This window comes from Peromyscus maniculatus, chromosome 9 (genome assembly GCF_049852395.1).
Source record: "Peromyscus maniculatus bairdii isolate BWxNUB_F1_BW_parent chromosome 9, HU_Pman_BW_mat_3.1, whole genome shotgun sequence".
In the NCBI taxonomy this organism is placed as follows: domain Eukaryota; kingdom Metazoa; phylum Chordata; class Mammalia; order Rodentia; family Cricetidae; genus Peromyscus; species Peromyscus maniculatus.
The window spans coordinates 41,818,594-41,845,430 of NC_134860.1; the positions used below are offsets into that span (position 1 = coordinate 41,818,594).

The 26,837-nt window shown below is 44.8% G+C and overlaps 1 protein-coding gene across 6 annotated transcripts; it reads right to left on the reverse strand.

Annotated features, from left to right (window-relative positions):
- Nucleotides 1-504: 504 nt before the first annotated feature.
- Nucleotides 505-26,516, reverse strand: LOC143267337 (DNA-directed RNA polymerase III subunit RPC1-like). Of its 6 annotated transcripts, XM_076544791.1 has the most exons (12): nt 20,160-26,516; nt 16,745-16,841; nt 16,465-16,627; nt 12,905-13,045; nt 9,612-9,681; nt 9,137-9,246; nt 8,801-8,836; nt 8,123-8,241; nt 5,647-5,835; nt 4,383-4,496; nt 2,718-2,823; nt 505-630 (listed from the first exon to the last, which is right to left on the reverse strand). In XM_076544791.1, the coding sequence occupies exons 4-7, from the start codon at nt 12,962-12,964 to the stop codon at nt 8,831-8,833; spliced, it is 246 nt and encodes an 81-aa protein (XP_076400906.1). In that variant the 5' UTR covers nt 12,965-13,045; nt 16,465-16,627; nt 16,745-16,841; nt 20,160-26,516; the 3' UTR covers nt 505-630; nt 2,718-2,823; nt 4,383-4,496; nt 5,647-5,835; nt 8,123-8,241; nt 8,801-8,830. The 6 variants fall into 6 exon arrangements, 4 of the variants coding, with proteins under 4 accessions (XP_076400906.1, XP_076400905.1, XP_076400904.1 ...); XR_013042336.1 differs by having other exon boundaries at nt 518-2,823; nt 5,647-6,035; XM_076544790.1 differs by having other exon boundaries at nt 518-2,823; nt 8,123-8,218.
- Between the last annotated feature and the right edge of the window lie 321 nt (nt 26,517-26,837).

Below are 26,837 nucleotides of genomic sequence, written 5' to 3' on the forward strand. Positions count from 1 at the left end.
TTGATAATGGATTGAGACAGTCAATAAAGCTAACCACCTCTTTGAGTTACACTAATTTTGCTTTAAAGAACACTATTTTACATAATAACATGAAATAAGGTTCAACAATAATTGTAAACTTAATCTTATTTCCTAGGTAGTTTCTTTTATATATGACAGCGAAGTGGAACCCACAACATTTCAAAAATCTAGGTGAGAAAATTAACTTTTCCTAGGAACAAATCCCTTGATAGGTTATCCAACCCTAAGTGGTCAGGCCATAAAAGTTATTATCAAATACAAATTATACATGCTGTAAATTTAATTGTAATACAGAAAATGTTTATCCAGTATAATAATGTAAAACCATGAGAGAAAATTTCTCTGTGATTAATGTGCCTTCTGATCCATGCAGGTTATATATTGAGATTCTCATTTGTATTGTTGCTATGCTGTTTCAAGTGGACAGATAAAGTTAACTAGGACTTCTATTCCTTGTCAGCATGACACACAGACACATCACCTGAATGCCATGAACATTTATTTCTTGTTTCCCAAATTCTTATGTTAATATCATAATATAAAACACAGTGTAAGTTTTAAAAATCCCACAATCTTTAAAAATTATAATACTTCAAAAGTCCAAGATCTCTAAAAAACAAACAAAACAAAAGTCTATTAGTTGGATGTGGTAAATTAAAATTTAAAAAATTAGATATTTTCTTATTCCACAAGAGAAGAGCTGAAGCACAGAAATTTTCAGATGGGAAGAATACCAAAATCCATCTTATTAATTAAAATCCTACAGCCCAATGTCCAGCATCTGGTACTCATGTGAACTTCTGGGCTCCAAATGGGTGGGGCATCTCTCCCTCTCCAGCTATACCCTGTGCAACACATGCAGTGCAGCTTTTCTCAGGATTAGTCTGGTTCCACTCTACATCTGTGCTTCACCTCAGTAGATGGACCATGGTCCTGCCATCTGCAGTATTCTGTGATATTCTTTTCACCTCCTCTTCCACAGGGTTCCCTAAGTCCTGAGGGAAGGAGCTTAAGTGTATATGTCCTGTTTAGAGTTGAGTGTTCACGATCTCTTCCTCTCTGCCTATAATTTACTGAGGGTCTCTGTATTTGTTCCCATCTGCTGCAGGAGGAGGCTGCTCTGATGAAGGCTAAGAAAGGCATTATCTATGAGTACAGCAGAATGTTGTTAGGAGTCATTTTATTGCTATGCCCCTTTTGCAGAACAGTAGTATTTGGTTTTCCCTGTGGACCCTGGCCTATCTGTTCTCAGGTCTTGTCCACCCATGCAGTTGTGGTTATGAGTTCCATCTCATGGAGTGGGCCTTAATCAAGTCAGATATTGGTTGGTTTCTCCCACAAGCTTTGTTCCACTACAGCAACAGCATATCTTGGATGCAGTCACCATTGTAGCTGGGTTGGTGTTTACTTTTCTCTTTGATAGTGAGCAGAGTACCTTCCAATGCCAGGAAATCTAGTCCATATATGGTGAGGGATCAAGGGAGACATCAGCTTGACTGATTCATGTTCAATCAGTTATGTTGGTGTCATCTTCAAGAATAGCACCATCCTGTCAGTTTATAGAGAGCAACCATAATACCTTGGGTTGTCTGGGGTCCCACTGGACCCATTTGACCAAGAAATTGACTAAATGTAACCCATTGCCAGTACTGAAAGCTTCATTTGGTGACCAGATATATCAAATTCACCTCACTCTGGCCCTCTTCAGCAATACCCCTGCTCCTCCGACCACCACTACCATCTTTTTTCTGCACAGGAGACAGTATCCCATCAACACAGGGTCTTGGAATAAATCTCAGTATACTACAGAGGCAGGAAGACCTCCAACCACCCTGGATATCCAAAGTTGCTGGTCTACAACCAGAAACAGCTATTTCTCATTTGATGTTATTCTTCTGCAAAACTTTGAGAATAGGCAAATTTTTATCCCAAAAAACATGATATATCTCTAGTTCTTATAGTCTAGGGTCTCTTGAAAATATTATTGCATCACTTGGGGTTTACAGAGAATGGCTACAAACCAAATAAAAAAAATCAATCAGGGCTATTCATGTCTAAGTAATGACAACAAAGGGATGAAATGTCTACTCATCTAGTGCTCAAGAATGCTAGCTAGTTTAATATATTCCCTTTCAAGCAACCAGTAGGCTTAAAAAAAATCAGGTGGCTAAGAAGTGGTTCAGAGGATGACAGCACAGGCTGCTCAAGAGGTCCTGAGTTCAATTCCCAGAACTGCAAGGTGACTTGCAAACCTCTGCAGTGGTGTCTGTAAGTTACTGTTGCTACTCTGTGCATTTGGTCCTGGGTTTCCACACCAAAATGTGAGTTTTGCAACTCTGGGAAGGGTATCCTGACTACTTGGGAAGTCAGGCTACACCTTGAGCTGCTAAGACAGCTCTCACAGCTGGAGCCGTGATGAGACAGCTCAGCCCTGGAGGGCGAGGTATCCTGGATACCTAGAGCTGCAATGAGACAGTTCAGTATGGAAGGGAAGGTATTCTGACTGCTCGGGATATTCAGGCCTGGAACTGCTAGGGCAGCTCAGCAGGGAAGGGTATCCTGACTGTACATGTCTCCAGAAACTTCTCTATTTGGGTAGGGGGGATATGGTGCAACTGGTACAGCACACGAGAATAGAAGGACAAAGCCAAGTGCACAGTCAAGACTAGCTGCATCTGTGAAACACTGTGTCCCACCAGTCTGGGAAGGCCATATCTCTGTTGTGCCATTATCGTTGATGCCATATTTATCTCTGGTTTTCTTGATCTTCTCAGACACGCTTTTAATCAATGTTTTCATTTCCTGAAAAGATTATAGAACACACATCAACGGTATGATTCTCAATGATTTGGACAGCATCATTCCACAACCTCCAACAACAATGGACACAGTGTGCCATATCTTAGCAACTGCTAAATACACAGCATCAAGGCAGAAAGGTAGACATTGGTTCTCTTATGCAGTGCTTGTAAGGAGCCTGCCACTCGGGAAAAACTGACACTCTGCTTAAGATGTAGCTAGCTCTCATTACACAACCTTTACCCATGAGTGATCTTCAACCATATCTCAGCCACAGGGCTGTGGGAAGTAGGTCAGCATAGCTCTAGGGATTTTATGAGGCTTATGTAGGGGTGGTTGTCTGTGCTTTACCCTGAAGCACCACCCCTAGTGAGGCAGTAGGAAACTGCAAGGTACCTGCCCCTGCCAGGGTGTGGCCCAGACGGGGACCCCTTAAGACCTGGGAGGAGTAAATGCTTGCTCTCTCTTTGATACCTCATGGTCTTGGATGCTGATGCTGTGGATCAATGCTCTCAGAGCTCTCCTGAGAACCGAACTGGACCATGCCCCACCTCTCCTGGATTCGCAAAATTATTTATACTCAATTAATCTTTTTGTCAGTTAAACCCTGAATAAATTCCTTTGACCTTCAAATAGACTCTGTGGAATTATCCTATTATCTACCCTGCCTTTTCCCATTAGGCACACATTTCCACACTCGAGAGTATGCATGCCTGTGTTGGGAAGGCTTCTTTGGAAGCATTATCAATCACTGTGAACATCACTGTTTCTGTCCTATGCTTACAGGTTCTCAAAGTGCCTTGGCCTAGTCAACTCTTTCTTTTTTTGTTTTTTTGAGACAGGGTTTCTCTATGTAATAGCTCTGGTTGTCCTGGAACTCACTTTATAAAGCAGGCTGGCCTCGAACTCGCAGAGATCCACCTACCTCTACCACCAACTGCTGGGACTTAAGATGTGCACAACCATGCCTAGCTCAACTCTTTCTTTATAATGAGAAGGTATGAGACATGGAGGGTAACGCTGCAGTTCAGACATCTTTCTAGATAGAAATGATTTCATTTAAGAAAGAGCTTTATTAAAGTAAGAATTAAAGTCTCAGAAAGGGCTGGAGAGATGGCTTAGCAGTTAAGAGCACTGGTTTTACTTTCAGAGGATCCAGGTTTAATTCTTAGCACCAAAGATTCAAAAACAAAATGTAAACCAAGGTAACCCTCAAGGCACACAATGTAGAAGGCCCTCAAGAGGAATGGGAAGACAACACAAGAGGTTTCTGATCTGTGATGAAAAGATGCTGCAATCTGAGACACATGCAGTCACTAGTGACAGATGTTCAGAATGGCTGCAGAAGGAATACGAGAGTGGACGTGGGCTGGTGACAGGGCTCACACAGACCAGCTCTCTAGGTTCTTCCTCCTAATAGGAAGACAAGACATTAATTCTTCATGCTGGCTAGTGAAATACTGTCCAGGACACAACAAAAACCACACTAAGACCAAGGTTTACAAAATGCAGTGGGAGGCACTTGACAGACCACATTCTTACCACCATAGGGCAGAGCCTACCTGCAGGAAGCTGTCTTGGCAGGAGAGGAACTCGTTCTTCTTCATGATGGCCTCAGTGGTCAAGGTGAGCACATTCTTACTGAGAGCAGGTTTGCTCTGACATGGAAACACTGCCTGAGTACAGAAAGGACATGGCATTACATGTGCCTGGTGACAGGGAGGGAGAGTACTAGGCAGAGGAATTTACCAAACATAAAACTACTCAGTGAGCTCTTAGCACCCTCTGGTTCTCTTTGCTAACAAACTCTAGACTCCCCTTTTCATCTGAATGTGAAAAATGAGATAAGCTGATACTCTGCCTTTTGTTTGTTTGTCTGAGACAGTCTTGGGTAGCTCAGGCTAGCCTCAAGCTCACTATGGAGTGAAGCTGGCCTTTAACTCCTGATCCTCTTTCCCTCAAGCCACAGGACTACAGACATGCACTATCATCCCAGTCAGCAATCCCCACCTTATTTAAAGAGTTCCACTCTAATTCATGAGTATGGGTCTTTTACTTCCCAATTCGACTCCAGCTCAGATTTGTATTAAAAATGAACAATGCTGTAGCCAGGTCTCATGGCCCACTCTGTAATCTCAGCTACTTGAAAGCTTGCCTGGCTGCAGAACATATTCAAAGCCAGTTTGGGCAGCTGAGCAAGACCTTGCATGAAAATAAAAAGTAAAAGAGTAACAAAGGATCAAGGTGTTGCTCATAACAGAGCCCTTGTCCAGCATTCCCTAGGTCCAGGCCTCAACTTCTGCACTACAAAAACCATCCAGCCAACTAAACATCTCCAGAGGGGAAGTGTGTCAACAATCCTCAAGCTCATCGGGTTTACTCAAAGTTTAGTGGTTTCTGATCCATTCTCAACTTCTGGCTTCCAACTACTAGAAACAACTGAAAAACCAACTCAGTGGAACCACCTTCTGCTGCTAGTTCTGGGTCATAAGGCACTAGACTGAAATCCAGATGAATCTTGTCCAGTTACTATTCAAAAAGATTGGTTACAAATCACATTCCTGGCTACAGTATATGAAATGAGCCTTCTGTCCAATACCCTTTCTTTATAAAGCTTGTCTCTAGTCCACTCCAGCAGAAGAAAGGAGCCAGAGCCTCTTCCATTAGCATCTGATTTGGGCTAACAATAGGCTCAGGAATGAAAACAAACAGAGTAACTAATAGTAGCAAGGTACCAATCTAGTACTGAGTTGGAGATGATAAAGTGGGAAGCATGGTACTACAAACAGTATCTACACCAATGACAAAGCCCCCAGAAGACTGTACCTGTTAACAGAGTGATGTATCTCAGTTTGATGTTGTCCAGAACCCTTTTAAACTCCAGAGGCTCATCTTGACTCCAAGGCAGCAGGATCTCAGACATCTCCGTAGATGATCCGGATGATGTCACAGTGCAGCTCTGCACTGTCAGATCATACTGGAGCAGAGGTCTTCCAGGGATTTGACCAGCCTTCTCTACAGGAAGAGAAGGAGACTCAGCTGCCCAGGGAAGACTGCTTCATAACACACAATTAGACTTGCCATTCAATTTCACAGTTTCAGGTCATTTGTTTTCTTGTTTGTTTGTTTTCATGGCGCTAGAGAACCCAGGTCCTTGTGTGTGCTAGGTAAGCACTCTGTCACCAAGCCACATCCCCAGCACGAGGTTACAGGTACTGAAATCACATCAAAAGCACTTTATTAGACATCCCTGAAGAGTCCCTCCTTTGCCTGAGAACAGCAGGGCCACCAGTGCCTCACTAGCCTGTGCAGTGAGAGACAGCTCATGCTCCAACCTCCCATGTTAACTGTGTCAAGTCTCCCTGCAACAGAAACCTCACCAGCCCCAAGAACTCTGCACACTGCTTTCCTGGGCTGCTTAGTCTTCCCACCCAGGTCCCTATGGTGCAAACTGGTTTTTATGCAAATTCAAGACAGTGCCCATGCAGACTTGAGTGCAAAGAATCAGATGTAAGCCCTCTTTTGGGACAGAGGACAAAGAAGCAGGGCTACAGACTATAGGAATCAAGGGCAGCAACCATTTCTCAACTATGCTTGGGAAAACCTTCCTCCACCAGCCAGCAGTGTGACTATGGCCTAGAGAATGAGAGAAATCCTAGAAAACAAACTTGCTTTTTCCAGAAGCCACTACTTCTAGGTTATCCTGGTGGTCTTGGAAATTCATACTGTACTTGTGAACATCCTAAGTCACAGCTCCTCACACCACGAGTGGAAAAGACAGTCACAGTTCCTTTTGACAAATGTAGCTCATCTCAAAGCCAAAGGGCAATTCCCAGTAGATGTATACAACATCAGGGGATAACAAACAAGTACAGATGGGGCATTGTCTGCACAAGGGACTCCGGCTGCTAACTTACCCACTTCACCTTTATCTGACTCACTGGCTCATCAAATCCTGGTTTGCAGTCTGCAAGGTCCTCACTTCCACAGAGGGACAGACAGGACACAAAGCTGTATCAAGCATGTGACCCAACAATGTGGCCTGTCACTTTTAACTAGTGTCATAAACAGTCAAGAACATGAACAATTTTGGGGGGCTAGCTTATCAGTTAATGCACTGGTCTAGCATTAGGGAGGGCCTGAGTCAATCCCCAGCAACAGAAACACACATGGATTTTCTTTTCTTGCAACACATAGAGCTACTGATGCATCAGGGAATGGAAATGATCATGGGGTCTGGAAAGAAATCCTCTGCTGTGACCTTTAAAGAGACACAGAGGGTCGAGTTTTACAGCCATTTGTAAGTGCAGCAAAGAACCCTCTCACTCAGCCTTGTCACCTTGAAGCTGTAATTACTGGGAGCCATGGAAAGGATGAATGATGAGACCTGACCAGTGGCATGGTAAGAGTCAGAGACCTCTCAGTAACTAGGAGACAATTATCACCCCATGCATAAGTCATGCTAGGAAACAGCTAAGGGAGGCTGAATGGTAAGTCCAGGCCACAAGATTAGCATCCCCCTCTAGAGGACTTAGCCACTTGGGACTCTGACCTCATCTCTACCTTTCAGAGTACACAGGATAATCTGAGCTCAGTAATTTTTTTCTTTAGTTCCAGAACACCAACATGTCTAAATGTTCTCTCAATACCAAAGTGGGAGTAAATCATAGCTCTTGTACAAAACACACACTAGCACAGAGACAAACACAAAACCACACAGGCACACACGCATGCAGATAAGCACAGAGCAGCCTAAAAATTCTAAAATCCATCCACAGAAGAAAATGTCCCCTGGAGGCTACACACATACCCAGCCAGTGACCCAAGAACTGGCAGGTACCCTATGCCCTTGCCTACAGGAGAAATAATTTGGACAGGCCATCTTTGCTAGGGTGCCAGAGCAGGTAAGAGTCTCAGAAGAGGAATGTGTGAATCGGAGCTGCTATCCCAGAAGTGTGAAGGACCTCAGATGGCACCCGACCCACTCCCTGGGCACCTACTGTCTTCAAGACATCCATACTGTGGGCCAGCCTGCCCACCTCCAAACCAGATCCACCTGTAGCTAGAGCTACTGAAAATGTAAAACTGATAGTAGTGATGGCGGGCAACTCTGACAAACCAACAGTCACCGAAGAGGACTTCACATGGGTGAAGACTGACATGAAGTACAACTCAATGCCACAGCCACACATTCTATGTAAACACCCAGTGAAAATAACCAATGGCTTTAGATCCTGATGAGTCTGTGTTCCTCAGGGGACATTCTAGACAAACAGACCTTCAAGCTTCCACTGCCATTTACCTTCCAATGCTTCTCAAAGTGAGGCAAAGATTTGTTTTCAAAGCCATCTGGAACCCGGGAGCCACTGATGGCTTGCTGTCCTACACAGGCGATCATCTGTGATATGTTAATGAAGGAACCTGGGAACGGGTCAGAAATGGAAAACTGTACTGGAAACAATAACAGAAGCCAGGCAGACCAGAGGGATAAAATAGAATGTGACACAGCACAACCCTTGCTCTCATAGCCTAGGAGTCCAAGGGACTGAAGGGCAGAACTACAGTGACAGTTGGAACCAAGGAAAGGGCTCCGGGGCATGTGCAGGTGTGGGGTGGAGGGAAGGCCACTGGAGTCTTTCTGATGACCGTCAGATTGGACTCTGGACATGGGGTCTGCAGAGAGAGGAGGATGGGAGAAGGAATCTGAATGTGTGTGGAAGAGTGAGGGAGAAGCAAAGGCAGAGCAGGGGAGACCCCAGGTGTGCACAGGAGCAGGAAGGAGAACAATGGGAAAAGGTAGCCAACATAGAGAGTGGGGATTTTATTTCATAATGAACAAAATGACAGCAATAGAGGCCCCAAGGTTCTGAGTTTGAGCATGGTATTAGGAATCCTAATGCTAGACAGTCTGAGGAAACAGGAAGTTAAAGAAGTTTGCCACATCTAAGCTAGGGCTATAGCTCAGTGGTAGAGCACTTGCCTGAGATGCATGAGGTCCCGGGTTTGATCCTCAGCACTGCAATAAAAGAAAAAAGATTATTACTTCACTAACTCTATTACTGAAAATTCCCAGCTTACTTCTTTTTAATACCAAAGTTGATCAAAGCACCTTCAAACTCAGAACTCAGCCAAATTATCCACCAGTTTCTCCAAAAGACTTAAATGCCCCACCCAAATGAAACCAAAGTTCAGTCTTCCATGATTTAGACTTAATTTAGTTTGAAGAGCCTCTATGAAGTTATGACCACCAAAGATCTGTCTAGTGTCAAGCTCCTGGCAGGGTGCACAAACAGCCAACCCTGAGGGCTTAGCTCACCTGTGGAGCCACACAGGGCCATGGTGAGGCAGTTGTTGCTCTTGTCCAGCTCTCAGAGGCATGCACTGCGGGTGGTCCTGGATCACTGACAGCACCTTCAGGATCAGGGCCTGGAGGGAAGGGCAGGGAGGGAAGAAAATGTAGTCTGTGAAGAGAAACACCTGCCAAGCCTGTGGAGCTCAGTGAGCACACACAGAATCAAATGAAGAACCAGTAAAAATACCTGCAGCAAGCTCAAGGGTCAATGGCAAACCTAAATACAGGACAGGGCATGGTGGTGCACACCTGTAACCCTGGCACCTGGGAGTGCTGGGAAGGATTCTGAGTGCAAGGCCAGACCAGCTGAGCCACCCAGGGGCACCCTGTGTCAAACTAAGAGTAGGAAGACTCCTAAGTACAGATAAGCAAGCATTCAGGCCATCGTCTGAATCACTGTGCCTGGGAAGCCAAATCCTCCTTTCTAGGTAACACTCACCTGTTAGGAAGTCCTGAATGGCAGCAATAAGTGGCTCCCCATTTCTCAAGATCACAAGGTTCGCTTTGGTCTGAAAGAGAAACAAGCACAAGTCAGCCCCTCTGGCTGGACAGTGCAGCCTGAAGTTCTGTATCACATGACTGTAGGCATCACATGACTGCTGAGCTGAGAGGTCTCCACCCCAGCATTCTTACTATCTTGCAATTGTCTTATTGATCAAGGGAAAAGAAAAGTCCCCAGTAGGGGCTCACTCTGTAGCCCAGGTGGCCTAGAACTCACTATGTAGCCTAGGCTGGCCCAGAACGCAAAGTGATCCTCCTGCCTCAACTTCTTGAGCACTGGTATTAACAAGTGTGTAGACAAGCTAGCTAAGAACATTCCCTTTTCTGAGAGCTGTATCTCTGAAATCAACCAAGTCCATGTTTCTCCACAATGACAGAACTGAGCGACTTCTCTTGTTAAGTTCCAACAACAGTTGAGAGCAAGCAGAAGTTCCTTGTCAGAGCAGAAATCTTCTAATGTTCATGACAGGCTGTGGAGGTGCTTCTGTGGGCCTGTGGGTTTTCTGGGCCTCCTTACCATGTCCAAGGTCCTGTCTGGCAAAGACCTTTTACTTCCCATTTGTGAGCCCTCACAGGGTAATGACCCTACATCTGGAGTGGCCACACACTCAGCTAGGTTTAGGGAAGATGGCAGGTGACCTCACATTAGTAGGGACATGGGGTAGGGTTTCATGATTTTGTAAATTTGTGTTCTCTGGGCCCACATCCATGCTGGGCCCTACAGACCTTACTGAGAACTGCTGCGTCAAAATGTCTCCAGTGAAACTCACAAAGATGTGTTCAGATGGAACAAGGGATTCTTCCACCCCAAGTGTTCAAGCCTGTAGTTTATGGTTGTTATTTTAATCAATAAGATCTTATATCAAAATAGCAGTGGTATGGCTCCTGACAGGCAGAGTTTAACTGACTGAATCCAAATGGTGGCTTTTATTCCTGATAACACTTTAATATTATTTCTAATTACAAAGACAGCAAGTGCTTTTGGCTTAAACAAACAAACAAACAAAAAAAAAACAACTACAAATACAGACAATCCAAAACCCCACAACTAACCCATGGACTAAGGCCTCAGTCAATAAAAGGCTAACATAATACATCCGTGATAGAGGCCGTGGCTAAGCGTGGTGTCTCATGTCTGTTATCCTAGGGCTAGGAGCAAATGCAGGAGGATCATAGTGAGTTCTAGGCTAGCCTAGGCTACAGAGCAAGCCCATCTCAACCAGGAACTGAGAAGGCTGGGAGTATGGTTTAGTTGTCAAGAGTAACTGGATTTTATATATTCATTTACTTTCACTGGGGCTGGGAATGAAGTAAGGGCTTCGGGAGAGTCCACCATAGTGTTACAGCCACACTCTGTCCCTACAAGTGGTTTTTGTGGGTAGCAATAGGGAATACTTACAACCATACATGGGTGAGCTGATAATGTAGTAATGTAGGCCAGAGGGGAAAAATACTCTAGGCAGATATAGTATAACGTGTGTATTCTTGACTACTAGGGAGACTGAGGCAGGAGGATCGCTTGAGCTCTTGAGTTCAAGGCCAACATGGGCAACACTCCAAGGTCTCAATTAAAATCCACAGGTCCAAAGCTGTACCTGTCAACAGTCAGGGATTACTAGAAGCCGAGCCCTACACTGTAGAAGTTCTTTATGTCCTGTGGGAGCCCGTTCTTGGGTTCCCCTGGCTTTACCCAGCAGGTCCACATAGAGGATGATTAGGATCACGGGCCTGAGTGCAGGTGTCTGAGATGGTCTGCACTTGGCTGTGCTGGGGGATGGTCTGTTGCTCTGATTGGTCAATAAATAAAACCTGATTGGCCATGGCTAGGCAGGAAGTATAGGTGGGACTAACAGAGAGGAGAAATAAAAGAACAGGAAGGCAGAAGGACTCACTGCTGCCAGCTGCCACCTTCACAAGCAGCATGAAAAGATGCCAGTAAGCCACAAGCCTCGTGGCAGGGTATAGATTTGTAGAAATGGATTAATTTAAGCTATAAGAACAGTTAGCAAGAAGCCTGCCACAGCCATACAGTTTCTAAGCAATATAAGTCTCTGTGTTTACTTGGTTGGGTCTGAGCGGCTGTGGGATTGGCAGGTGACAAAGATTTGTCCTGACTGTGGGCAAGGCAGGAAAACTCTAGCTACAGTGTGTATTCTTGACTACTAGAGAGATTGAGGCAGGAGGATCGCTTGAGCTCTTGAATTCAAGGCCAACATGGGCAACACTACAAGGTCTCAATTAAAACCCCCAAGTCCAAAGCTGTACTTGTAAACAGTCAGGGATTACTAGAAGCCAAGCCCTACACTGTAGACACCCAACAGTGCCATGTGCAGTAGGATGTAGGGGCAGTGTGGATGGAACAACAGGTAGAGACCAACTCCTAAGAGCAGCATGAACCCCCCTAACACAGACCAACTCCTAAGGGCAGCATGAACTCCCCCAGCATAGAACTTCTGCAGCCACAGCAGTCTCAAAAATAATTAGTCTAGTGCCCTTTAAGAGGCCAAAGTGGCACATAATACACTTTGGGAAAGTTTTCATTTACAATATACTGGGCAATCCACTTAGTAAGGCATCTTCTCCCACAATACCCATACTGGCACTAATGCACAATTTTTTTTTCTTTTTTGAGACAGAATCATGTGGTCCATGCTGGCTTTGAAATCATAATGTTCTTGTCTCTGCCTGCAGTGGGCTGGGGCTCACTTTGCAGCTCAGGTTCTTAATTGCTGGGATTACAGGTATGCAATGTACCACCATTCAGGCTATTTAGTTTAGTTTATTATTTTGTTGGGCTGGGTGTTTGTTTGTTTTGAGACAGAGTTTCTCTGTGTAGCCTTGGGTCTCCTGGAATTCATTCTTTAGGCCTGGCTGGACTCAAATACAGCGATCCACCTGCATCTGCCTCCAGAGTGCTGGGATTAAAGGCATGTGCCATCACCTCCCAGCTAGTTCATAGCTGTTATACATGGATATATTTTCTACCAAGAATCAAAAGTATAGATTAGAAAATGTCATTCCACCCTAAAAAGCACTTGTGACTAACTCACTTTTAGCTACTATTTTCAAGATTGCTCAAAGGCTCAAAGGGAACCAATGAGAAAATGGGACAGAAGAGCACAAGCCTTGTAGCATTTGTGAGAACAGGAAGGCCCGGCTTCTCTGGCATTGGTACCTGCCCGGCTCTTCCATGTGGGCCCTTTTCATAGGCAATAATACCCCAGTACCTACCCCCATGAGAACAAGGGCCTCTGCTTTGGCCTCCTCTGTCTGGGGAAGGTGAAGGTTCATTTCATCCCCATCGAAGTCTGCATTGTAGGGGGTGCAGACACATTCATTAAATCTGAAGGTCCAGTAGGGCTTGACCCTAGCCTGTAGAACACCAAAACAAAATATGAGCATCCAAAAGCTTCCTTGTTTCAAGCCATAAGGAAAAAAACAAACATTGCCTAGGAAACTAGGCACTTTAAGGAAGTAACTTCTATTTCTTCTGTTGTGGTTAACACAAATCACTGGTAGATTTAGTCAAGCAAGCCAAATTTAACACACTATGAGGCCACACTGGGGACAATGTGTACAGTCCACACTCCTCAAGTATTAATAAAGTTTCCTACTGAGTCTATAACAGGGGAAGCCACAAGTCAGGAATCCTAAGCCTATCAAGTAAGGAACTCGGAAGTCAGTGAGTCTCAACTCCCCAGACTGATAATGAAGGGGAAAGAACCAGCCATGTGTACTGTCTTTCCTTTGTAAACTGTTCTTCAAGCTGAGCCACTGCCCTAACAGCAGAGGAAATACTTTCATTAAAAGAAGTATGGATGGGACTGGAGAGATGGTTCAGTGACTAAGAGTACTGATTGCTCTTCCAGAAGACCTGGGTTCAAATCCCAGACCCCACATGGCAGCTCACACCTATCTATAACTCCAGTTTCAGGGGACCCAACACCCAAGGCAAAACACCAATGCATGTACAAAAAATAATTTTTTAACAAAGAAGCCTGGATAATGAGAATAGGAAGAAATTAGAAATTGAGGCTACCTGTCATTAAAATAAAAACACAGTGAGACAATCTTTCCATTCTCTAAGTACTCAGTTGTTCACTGTTAGATTCTAAGAGGAGAGAGCTACCACAGGGCAGCTGTGGCCTCCAGTCATGACTGAAGTTGCAAGAACAGCAAACTGGCAGACAGGAGCCTGGATCTAAAGAGGCTTGGCTAAGTCTCTTTTGGTCTTTAGTCTCCCCATGTGCACTGTATTATACAGTCCTGTGAATGCAATCTGTGGCAACTTCATCTGCCAGTTTTCACCAGGCTCTAAAGCTTGAAAGATATGGCAACAGTACCATGGGCTGTTGTCTGCTCCAACCATGCTCTGTAACTTCATGGTCAATGGTTTAATGGGGAAGAATTAGATCATTCTTCATTCAAATGAGGACACTTGGAACAGATTTATGACAAGCATTGATAATTCAGACTGTCTATAAACCTCAGGCATGCACCTAATCAGCAAGCTTTTATTACCAGGCCCCATGGTGGTCTAAGTCTCCATATGGAGGTAAGGGTGGGGGGCACTGTATCCACCATCTTATATTCAGAGAATGAACTGAATGCAGACTGCTGAAGGCTTTCTCACTGTATCCACCATTTTATACTCAGAGTATAAACTGAACCAGATAGCTGGAAGCCTTCTCATTGTATCCACTAGAGTATGAACTGAATGCAGACATCTGCAGGCTTTCTCACTGTATCCACCATCTTATACTCAGAGTATAAACTGAACCAGATAGCTAGAAGCTTTCTCATTGTATCCACTAGAGTATGCACTGAATGCAGACTTCTGCAGGCTTTCTGGGTGAAGAGAAACAGCTTTCAAATGATCAGACTCTTTGACTCAATCATTTCACAGTTTAAAAACTAACAACCATACCGAGAAAAATAACTAGGAAGAAGAACTGATTATTTTTATTATTTTGACAATTTTGTGATCAGAAGTTTCTGGATGGCTAGACTACTAAATGTACAAACACAAGGGAAGCATTGCCTATTTTTTATACCACTGTTTAAGAAAATGTTTTCACTGAAATACTGTAGAATGTGAGGATTAAACTAACAAAGGTTTTGAAAGTGTTGTCAGTGGGGAAAAAAAGCTGCGGCATAGAAGGTGGAATGGATGCATTCATAAACACCAAGCATGATACAAGAGTCACTCCAAAGACAACACCCCAACTGTCATTCATCTCAAATGCTCCCATCACCAAAATGTGCCAACCAGAATGGCTGGGTGACACTGAACTGATCATGGATTGAGTGGGTTTGGTGTTTGGGGAAAGCCTGAGGTAGACGGACGTGCCCTTTGGTTTTAAAACACTGTTGAATGAACTTAGGATGAGGTCAGCTGGCCTCCCGGCTATGATGCCCCAGTTTCTTCTCTAGCACTGGGGAAAAGAGAAAATTAAAATTCATGAAAACAAACAGCTGATTCTTTTGCAGATATAAAAATGCTTTCTTTTTTCATCTGCAGCTGTCTCTAACTGACAGTGATATGGTAGAGCTGGTGAGATGACTCATTGGTTTGGTAAAAGCACTTGCCAGCAGGTTTGAGGACCTAAGCTCCATCACTGGAACTCACTGTGGGAAGAAGTGACTCCTGAAATCTGTCCTTTGACCTCCACATACACACTTGTGTAAATGTGCACTCACACTGATGCATGTGTGCACACACATACACTAAAAATAAGAACAGAATACAAACACAGTAACTTAAGTACTTTATCCATCACCCCTTTAAAAACTTAAAAAGCTGAGACCGGCACAGTGGCACAGGCCTTTAATCCCAGCACTTGGGAGGCAGAGGCAGGCAGAGCTCTGTCAGTTCAAGGCCACCATGGTCTACATAGTAATTTCCAGGACAGACAGCTACATAGTGAAACCTTCTCTTAAAAAAACAAACTAAAACCAAACCCAAACCCAAACCACTTAAAAATAAACTTGTTATTGAATATAGCTATTTTATAAGAATTGTCAAAAAAATTTGTCTCCTTAGAGTCAGTGAGATCCCATGGTGTGTGGAGCAGGGTGTAGGTCAGTGATCCAGTGTTTACATGCCTGGTACACATGGTCCCAGGCTGGATCTCCACCTCTGGAACAAACAAACAAATGAAAATCCAACAACCACCAGCTATAACTATGACTGCACCAGTGTAGATGTTATAGAGGTTGTGTGTTTAACAAAGTGGAATGAGTTGGAGAGATGGCTCAGCAGTTAAGAGCACTGGCTGATCTTCTGGAGGTCCTGAGTTCAATTCCCAGGAACCACAGTAAGGCTCACAACTGTCTATAATGGGATCCGATGCCCCCGTCTGGCATGCAGATGTATATGCAGACAGAGGACTATTTTTAAAACCATAAAAACAGTGGAATGAGATATTTTCACAAAGCTGTGTGGGTTTCTGGGGACTTGCCTCTATAAATAGCATGAACTATCAAAATGGAAACACTGGATTGGAAACAAAGAACTGGGCAGCTGAATGGTATTTACCTTCTCAGGAAAAGTTAGAAGTTTGGCCACATGAACTGGCACAGCTATTTCATCAATCCAGAGGTTGGGGTTAGGTGAGATGACTGTTTGGTCAGAAAAATCCACCCACTTCCCTGACAGATTACCTCTAAATCAATCTAAATAAATCAAAACCACCAAGGGTTCCATGACATGCCCTGTGCTGTTTCTGGGGATCTGAACAGACATATACTCCCTCAGTAGGTAACAATGGTAGATCTTGTCAGGAACCTACCCTGCTTCCCCTTCAGGCACTGGACAAAGCCTCGAGTCCACTTCTTGGGGGCCATGTTGAGGGGGATGCCAGAGAGCTCACTGTTGATGTAGAGGGCACATTGCAGCTGCAGGAAATCCCAGTCCTCCATGATCATCTGCATCTTGGCTCCTGAGATCCGGTGCTATGAGTTCAGAAAGATCAGAAACAAACCTTCTCTCTGAGTTTTCTTGCATTCTAGTGAGCTAACATCTCTAGATGCATGTGGTACAGAATGTACAAGTTAACGGGAAACACTGACCTTTTTAATAACATCATTTAGGAAAAGGATCTCTGTTAGTTTCATTGTCGGGTCATCTTCATTGGTTCCAGACTTCAAATCACTCATGACAGAGGGTCTGATACACAAGGGAGGCACCAAAAGTCGGGTGAGAATCAAATCATAGGGCTTTCCAGTTCTGGGTTCATCAGAAGTAAAAGGACATCTTCATTGGGGATGCATTTAAACAAATTCAGAACAACTAAGGGATTCAAGTTCTCCTATAGGAAGTAGGAAGGAAGGAAGCAGATAGTAGGTTAGTTTCCTCAGGGTTGGTAAAGTTATCTGTTGTGTCATGTGTTGGGTCCACACTGTCCTTGGAAGAAACAGGTGCACTCTAGGATGAATTTTAGCCTTTGCTGCTGCAGGGGAGTCAGCCTGTGTCAAACTGACTCACCATAGCCTTGCAAAAGGCTTTTTTATGGAGTATAATTTACATCTCTGGCAAGTCAATTTCTGCATACCAAAACCTCTTATCTGAAGCTCCCCAAAGAGACAAATGCCATAGCAATTCCCAGCCACACGACATCTCATATGAGTCCTCCCATAACCAAGCTTCACATAGACTTTGAATCTTTAGGAAACTCTCAGATTAGATTTACATATTTCAAACAGAAGTTACTGGACACAAAAGGTAGCAGTCACAAAGGGCAGATCAAAGCCAGGGGCCAACACTTTGGAATCAAACCAGCTGCAGAACTCTGCAGGAACTCTAGATACAGTTATCTATCCTTCCCTATGTTTGCTTTTCTGAAGACAGGATCCCACGCAGCCTCAAAGTTGCTATGTGCTGGAGACTTGCCTAGGGCGAGCTGACCAGTGAACCCTAGGATTCTTCGAGTCTCCACTTCTCCAGAGTTGGGGTTATAAACATACACCACCATACTGGCTCCTTGACCACATGTGGGTTCCGGATAGTCAACTGAAATCCTTTCACAAGCACCTAACTACTGAGTTTGTTTTCTTTTTATTACAATCAATTTTTCTTAATAAGTTTATGTTACCTTTGAATTAAGTTGATTAGTGTAAGTGTCATGTTGTGGAGGAGGGAAGGGCTCACAACACTCCACCCTAGCTAAGGAGCCATTGCTAGTTTATGGCTTTTAGGGAGGGGAGAGGCTCCTGGTGGGTTAACTGTGTTCCAGCAGATGACCCCATACCCTTAAGAGATGGGCAGCATAAATTTGACTTGGTGGGTTATTTAAAGAAAGAGAGAACATGAAGTTGGGAAGGGATAGGCAGTGGATCTGAGGAGATTTAGGGGAAGAGTAAGGTGTGAACGTGATGAAAATATATTGTATGTATGTATGAAATTCTTAAAGATTGACAAATATATTATATTATATTTATATATGAATTACTAACTTATTAAGAACTCTGCAAATTACTAGAGATCTAAAAATCCCAAGAATGGAGCTGGGCAAGTGTCACACATCTTTAATCCTGCTTTTCAAGGTGCATGCAGGTCAGCCTGGTCTATATAGTAATCTCCAGGACAGGCAGGACTAAGTAGAGCAATGTTTCTCAACCTTCTTGATGCTGAGACCCTTTAATACAGTTCCTCATGTTATGGTTGTGAGACCAAAATGAGCCATCTTAGAAATAAGACCAAAATGCTTTCACCCTAAAATTAAGGCCTAAGATTTCTCCTTTTGGGAATAGGCCATTAGTTACTGAAACCAGTCAGTTCAGATTCCAGAAACCAGGAAGTGTAAAAGTACAGAGTCACAAGATAGTCACGAGGTAATGCCTTCCAGACTATGGAATGTCCTCTCCCTGGTTTCCAGGGTAACTGACCACAGAAATGCCCCCACCTGAGGGCAGCCAATGAGAAATGGTGGCGGGCAACCACTCCCTTAGAAGTAATTTCTAGAAGTCCCTAGAAGCGATCCAATCAGAATTGTATCCATACTAGCACCCCTAAATGATGTAACCTTGTGACTTTTCCCTTTAAAAACTGAGCTTGCAGACAGGTGGGCGCTTCCTCCAGCCTCCTCTGCGTTGGATGTATTGTACAAAGTCCCTGCCTAGGCTTGTATTGCTTTTGGATATCCAGAATTAAACCTTGCTTTTGCATTCCGGCATGCTTGTCTTTGGTGGTCTCTCTGGGGGTCAAGATCTGGGTACAACAGTGGTGACCCCCCAACCACTAAATTATTTTTGTTGCGACTTCATAACTGTAGTTATGCTACTGCTAGGAATTGAAATGTAAATATCTGTGTTTTCTGATGGTCTCAGGTGATGCCTGTGAAAGGTTTGTTTGAACCCTAGGGGTCAAGACTCACAATCTGAGAACCACTGAAATAGAAAGACTCGGGCTCAAAAACAAACAAACAAATAAAAAATGGTCATTATGTGTCATGGTTTCTACTTACTAAATTTTCTGGGGATTTTATTAACTGAATCTTAATTTTCAATAATGAAATGTTATACTTAAGTTGACTTTAACAAACATTTTCTCTGGGGATCTAGGAGAGAAACAAAGTTAGAAAAAAGCATCTGAATAGCTACTGTTGTGCCCAGATCGTGACCCCCAGAGAGACCACCAAAGATGAGCATGCCGGAATGCAAAAGCAAGGTTTAATTCTGGATATCCAAAAGCAATACAAGCCTAGGCAGGGACTTCGTCCAATACATCCAACGCAGTGGAGGCTGGAGGAAGCGCCCACCTGTCTGCAAGCTCAGTTTTTAAAGGGAAAAGTCACAAGATTACATCATTTAGGGGTGCTAGTACAGGTACAATTCTGATTGGCTCACTTCTAGGGACTTCTAGAAATTACTTCTAAGGGAGTGGTTGCCCGCCACCATTTCTCATTGGCTGCCCTCAGGTGGAGGCATTTCTGTGATCAGTTACCCTGGAAACCAGGGAGACGACATTCCATAGTCTGGCAGGCATTACCTCGTGACTATCTTGTGGCTCTGTACTTTTACACTTCCTGGTTTCTGGAATCTGAACTGACTGGTCTCAGTAACTTCTGGCCTGTTCCAGTAACTTATGGCCTGTAGCTAAAAGGAGCAGTCTTAGGCCTTTAGTTTTGGGGTGAGAGCATTTTGGTCTTATTTTGGTTCCACATTTCCCCCTTCTCATGTGCCTAATGGAACCCAATCATGGGTTTTGGACAGTTAGCTCCTAAGTATCCCTCTCTAATAATGGCCATGTATAGTTAGCCATCTTGTCTCTATGCCAGGGAGTTTTCTTTTGACCCAGCATTTCAGCCTTTTCTGAACAGGGAATATGGGTGATGTATTCTCTTCTGGAACTGCTTCGAGCTGGCATTGGGGCGCCGCTTTCAGGGGCCACAAAAGGCTGAAAAGCTAGTCAAAGACTGGGCAAGGGGGAATTGGTCAGAAGCACGTAGCTGCCTGACCCCATAGGGACAGGGAAGAACCATGTTACCTGGGCTGGTCCACGTCAGCTTTTAGCAAGTCTGGAGCTCACAGTCGTCTAGAGCAGTGGAGTCAGCGACTGAAACCTGGAGGTGACTGCCAGCTGAGTAGAAATCTGTTGAGACAAATTTAAACTAGGAACAGAAGTTAAAATTTATGAACTTATTTGGAACCCTTAGGTCCATACCCTTAGTAATGGGAAAAGCAGTAGTCCCAAGACCAGGAGAGAGGAAAAATACCATCTTTAGGAATACTTATCTGGGGTCCTTTCAACCTCTGTGAAATGGGTCTAGGTTTTTATGGCTCTTTTGATCCTTTGAGGCCTACTTACAAAATGACATAAAAGTTTTAGATACATTAGTATTACCAATCTGCACTGAAATCCATATTGTAAACAAAGCAGGTAATGGGTATCTGTAAAACAGCAGAAGTGGACTCATACCTTTGAGTCCCAACAAGAACTACAGATTTGTGTTAAAAGCTTGTGCATTTTCCTTCGGTCCAGAAAGCCAGGTATAAATTGGACAGACATTTTTGACCTGATGAGAAGCACTTTTAGGTTTACATTTAGACATCCAAAATGTTGATCTTGTGACTGAATAGTAAGTAGACATTGCTCTAACAGCTCATCAGGGCTCCTAAATGTTAAGCTCTGAACCATAGAACAGGAGAGTAATCTGAAACATATCTCATTTTAGACTCACATCTGAACTTTTATGACTTACTTAAACTTTTATATCTTAGAACATTTTCCTAAAAGTGAGCTAACAAGAAAGCTATAGCCTTGCAGAAGGATCTGGTTGATGCTGCCATGCTGACAAAGTTAGAGCTAGCCTGGCCATCAGTACTATCAGAGATCTGAGAAGGATAAACTGTCTCTGAGTGCAGACCAAGAAGCTTCCAATCCTATAAGTTACAGGGATCAATCCCTACCCAGGTCTCCATATGTTGGAGGCACCAGTCAGAACAGCATCAATCTTCTTCCGCCATCAGGTCCATAAGGCAGAGTATTTTTCCTGTGGAATCGGGACATGGAAGACTGACCTTGATCACGCAAAAGGGTGCAATCAATTCCAGTGTCCTACTGCTTGTCCACAGTCTGGGCTGGGTCCTGGCGGCAGGCGTTGCATTGGGGCATCTTGCCCTGTGATCAGCGTTGTCATATTTCAGGCAGAGACGTTGTGGTGCCTCGTTCGTAATCTTCTTTGGAGACCTTGGATCACTGCTAGGATCTGGAAGCCTGTCTGATATAGTAAACTTTTAGATCAACATTTAAATGCCATATTCTGCAGATCTCTGAAGTATGATGGCTGTCCAGGTATATCTGAATAGATAAACTTTGTTTCTTATTGTTTCAAGCTCAACCCTAAAAACATATGCAAGAGACTGAGTAAATGAGTAAACTTACATCAATATTTACTTACCCTGACTACAATTAAAAAACTTGATTACTTATGACTGACGATTTATGTTCTCTAACAGTCTACAAAAGTAGCCTAAAAACAATGCTTTTAAGTTGAAGCTCTTCTAGCATCAAATACAGGTTCAGTAAAGAAACCAAAACAAAATATCATTATACAACATTCTGAATGTACCTTGGGTAAGAAGAAACATTTTTTAAGCCATTGGTTTTTAACTATAAAAACTGTTCTTAAAAGACTGAGATCTCTCAAATGTCTTCCACCACTGCAACTAGACTCTTTTTGGAACTCTAGTCCTGCCATACATTTGCAAACCTCAGCTGTTTCCTATGATTCCTTTATGTTACAAAGTTTAGCTGCCAGAGCAAGGTATATTCCTGTGTATAAAAGCAGTGATGTGCAGCTTTAATATTAATCAAATACCTTATTTATTAAACATATGTTGCCATCTATTTAAATTCTCTAGAAACTTACTGTTGAACACTTGGTAAAGACATAAGTATTAGGTGTTAACCCGAGTAGATCTTTATAACCTTAGTAAAAGATGGCTACCAGCCACATGGCTGCCCATGAGGTCACCAGCCAAGATGGAGGGAGCCACGTGGTTGCTGTTTAAAGCTCGTTTTTCTAAACAATAATTACTTGCACACATACACACAGTTGGATCCAAGTTACACACATACATACATACAGTTAAAGCTTGCTTACATTTTCAAGTCACATACCTGTATACATACACACATAAGCAGTTTGCAGAATCATTAGCCATTTTAAGATGAAAACCAATAAGACCCTCAGTCCGTTCCTTTGATCCCTCAGACATTTACTCCAGACAAATTGCGCTTTTTCTTTTCTTTAATAATTTGCATCAGCACTGTACCGCAGACAAGAAACTGTTGGTGACATTCCATTCTTGGAGCCAGACCTTGATCAGGTTTTAGCCCCAGGGCAGGTCTTGGGAGCCCCACCCAACAGCTTGGAAGAGGAGGACGGGGAAAGCAGGGGGGGGGAAGCATGCACCATGGAGACAAAAGATTGCTGTTAACCTCAGATTTTCAAGCACACGAGAATGACAGACTGAAAGTGACTCCACGCCCTGGCTAGGCCCACAGACCTGTAGGCCACTCCTCAGCTGTGATCCTGGAGGGGCAGTTAGTTTTCCACCAGCCCCCACACTGAGCTCCTTGAGGTTCCTGCTGGCTCCTGCCAGCTCTGCCCCATGTCCACACAGGAGCCCAGCCAGAACCTGCCGACCATATCTGGGCCCCACAGTGCTCACAGCCCACTCTAGCACAAAGCCATGCCTTCCCATGCAGCCAAGCCTCTACTCCACAGCTTTTTGAGCGAGCTGGGGCCCTGAACCCACTGCATCTAGGCCCCATGATGCTCACAGGCCGCCTAGCCCTCTTAGCGGTGCCCTGGATCCCCAAAGTAGCAGCTGTGCAGCCGCTGCCTGCCGGACTCATTGCAAACTTTCTGCTGCCTGCTGCCTGTGCTCTGGTCAGAGAGAGCAAGGAAGCAATGTTAGGTTAGTCTGTGCCAGTTCAACCACCGAAGGGGTCTCCATCCCTTCGGCTGGCAATCCGGCCCACAAGTCCCAATGCATACACAAGCTCAGGCATAAAACACTCACACATGTGGCCACAGTTCTCACACATTTATACATTTATGAAGGTATAACAAATAACACTGACGAACAAGATAGGCAGACAAAAAGGAAGAACAAGGGCCCTACAGATGGTCCAGGCAGACGAGAGTCCGGAGAGGGAGCCTCGATAATGCCAAAGACCTACAGATGGGACAGGGACAATTCAACAGAGTCTCCCGATCCCCAGATGGATCCAAACAGACGGACCCCTCTCGGGCGTCCTATGACGGAGGGACCTGTGAGGACCCCTGCCTCCTGATGAGGGGTTGGAACGTCTTCCAACTCCTCCAGGTCACCTTACAGGCGCGTCCGCCAAGGTGAGCCTGTCAGATTCAACCGCCGGCTTCGGATAAGAAAAGGAAAGCAAAGACAAGAAAACGGAGCGCTCTTACCGATCGGTGCGGATGGACCTCCGGAGCTCTTAGGGGTCCCGGCGGGGGGGTCTCTGGGGATCCTGGACGGGCCCCCAAATGTTGTGCCCAGATCGTGACCCCCAGAGAGACCACCAAAGATGAGCATGCCGGAATGCAAAAGCAAGGTTTAATTCTAGATATCCAAAAGCAATACAAGCCTAGGCAGGGACTTCGTCCAATACATCCAACGCAGTGGAGGCTGGAGGAAGCGCCCACCTGTCTGCAAGCTCAGTTTTTAAAGGGAAAAGTCACAAGATTACATCATTTAGGGGTGCTAGTACAGGTACAATTCTGATTGGCTCGCTTCTAGGGACTTCTAGAAATTACTTCTAAGGGAGTGGTTGCCCGCCACCATTTCTCATTGGCTGCCCTCAGGTGGGGGCATTTCTGTGATCAGTTACCCTGGAAACCAGGGAGAGGACATTCCATAGTCTGGCAGGCATTACCTCGTGACTATCTTGTGGCTCTGTACTTTTACACTTCCTGGTTTCTGGAATCTGAACTGACTGGTCTCAGTAACTTCTGGCCTGTTCCAGTAACTTATGGCCTGTAGCTAAAAGGAGCAGTCTTAGGCCTTTAGTTTTGGGGTGAGAGCATTTTGGTCTTATTTTGGTTCCACAGCTACTGCCCTTAGGACCCCAGAGCATGGAAGGCATCTGTGGTGCAGCAGGGATGACACAAACCAGGGAGAGGGGTAGAGGCCCTCACCAAACACCTTCCTTAGCTCCCGCCTTCCTGCCATGAACAGCTCCCTACCTTCTGAGAAAATAAGGTAGGAAATCTTAAAGAGCATTGGGAAATGGTAGGAAGAGAACAGAGGCCAGACCACAGTTGAGGATCTGTCAGAGCTGGACAGGACACTGGCATGCCAGGAAACTGAAAGGCCAGAGGACTGCAAAGTCTAGAAACTACTTACTAGCAAGAGCAGTTCTCCCAGAGTGACACAACAGCCTGCCCAGGGGCACTGGGAACAGGTACAGGCTTTCTCCCTTTCGTTATTTTCTAAAAAACCCCAACCAAACAACCAACAGACAAAAACACAAACAATTTACAAGGCCAAATAGATTATCTAGAGATACCATGCCACTTTGCATAAAGGAGTTAACATCCGCACAGTTTAGTGTCTGTGAGTGCTGGGGGGTTGGAACCAATGTCCCATGGAGTGATGACTTCATAAAAGATGTAGAGATTCAAAATGACATGGAATGGTGTCGTCTGAGGGCCCAATGGGGTCACCACAGAAATCTTCTCCACAAAACTGACCTTCCAGCTGAATTCCAAGTAGGAAAGGAGCTCTCACATAAGGCAATTAGAAGAATGAACATTGGAAGCAGAAGACAGATCCCTGGGCCCACACACTCTGGGCATCATCAAGCAACCACATGCAAGCAGCACAATGGGGCACAGACAGCTAGCTAAGGGTACAGGATGGCTCTAGTAAGGCCCGCGGGGTGGAGGGGGGCAAGACTTGGGGATCAGGAGAGTGTTAAGTGTCAGTGTAATAGAGAGCTACTAGAAGATCCAAGTGACATAGATCTAGTTTTCTTTTCAAATGAAGGGTCTTGCTATGTGGCTCCGACTAGCCTCAAATTTATGATCCTCCTGCCTTGGCCTGAGTGCTGGGATTATGGGCCTGTGTCATCACAATTGACCTCATCTGCATTCTAACAGTTTCCTGGGGCTGCTGTGAGAGAAAGTATTTTAAGTGTATAGGGTGGGTGTGAAGTACTGGGAGGGGTGGATACTTAGAACATCTGGAGGTCACCCAGGTCAGACATCTGTTCTAGTAAACGTCAACCACACACATAACAATGTCCATCTCATTTCTCTCTTACCTCCATCTCTACTCTTTTTTGAATTTACACACTAAGCCTCTTTGAATCTTCTTCTCTCTATGTCCCTACACCCATCCTCAGGCCCCCGCCCCCAGTTCAGGCCATCATCATTTCCAGTCTGGATTCCTGCCATGGCCTCCCAGAAGGAGGAATCTTACTCAAACTCTGTCATGGTCAAACACTTCAAGAGTCTGACACTTCTTGTAGGTCCCCTGCTTCACTTCTATCAGTCCACCCTGTCCCTCCAATATGCTTTTAGAGAAAGGCCTGGTGTGTGGTGAGCCCGGACTTATTCATTACATGTGCTCCCGTGATCCCCTCTGTTTGCCGTTGCATTTGCCGCAACCATAGCTGATTTGACCACTCTCCACTAGACCAAGCAGCAAATGCTACATTCACGTGGAATCTTTAGTGCTCAACACCGGCCTCAGAACTCTCTCGTGTTCTTTGAAAAATAAACGGATCTACGGGGGAAAAAAACCTGCAAACTCATAAGGAAGGTCTACCGTTTAATAATTAGGCTCTGAAGCAGAAGGCCCAGATCAGCAGCTTGATCTCAGCCTGCCACCTAGCCGCTGTGAACCCACTTTCTGGCTGACAACCTCGGGTCAGCACACACTGTCTCCTCGTGCCAGGGAAAAGTTCCTGAGAGGAGTCAGCACGGGGCTTCGGGAGGTGGCATCTTGGCTCAGGACGCCCGTTCTGACACTGCTAGGCCATCCCACTTTCTCTGCCGCAGTTCAGGGACCTGGTAAGATCTGAAATCCCATCCTGGAACTTCTCTCTCCGCTCCCTTCACAACTGTCCCTCACCTGGAACCCTCTGGGACCCGGGACCTCAGCCTCCGCCAATGGCCGCGTCTTACATTTTCTTAGCTACATCCTTCTCCCGGAACCGCTCCTTCACCATGGTGCCGGCTTCCGGGTGCCCTCTGGGGCTGCGACTACAGAAACCACTGTCGCTGCAGCTTCCCGGGCGCTTCTGGATTTAGGGCTCAGAGAGCAGCCGCTGTCCCTCGGCCACCATAGAGCGCCGCCCCACGTGCTGCTTCCTCTTCTGCCACGGGGTCTGTCCAGAGAGGCGTCTCACGTGCTGCTTTGCGCCCTCTCGCTATATCGCCACCTGGCGGCTACTGCATGAAATGCACCTAGGACCCGCTAATACTAAAAAACAAAATCCTCTTTCTGGTGGGTTTCTCAAAAGGAGGGTGGAGTACTGCACTTTCTTTATCTCAAGGCCAAAAATAAAAAATAACAGCAATGAAAAAAATCAATATTTTTTAATAAAGAGCATTGGAAACCAAAATCAACACGCCAAAGAAAAAAGACTGTTACTTCACTAAATCTAGACTGAAAATTCTAAGGTTAAACT

Excerpts from the sequence above, each read along its gene's own strand:
- LOC143267337 (XM_076544788.1), bottom strand. The coding sequence starts at position 9,158 with ATGGCCCTGTGTGGCTCCACAG. Across the intron at positions 8,837-9,136 it reads GGCCCTGTGTGGCTCCACAG|TGCTGAGGATCAAACCCGGG; the intron begins GTGAGCTAAGCC and ends CTTTTATTGCAG. Across the intron at positions 5,836-8,800 it reads CGGGACCTCATGCATCTCAG|AGAAGGCTGGTCAAATCCCT; the intron begins GCAAGTGCTCTA and ends CTCTTCCTGTAG.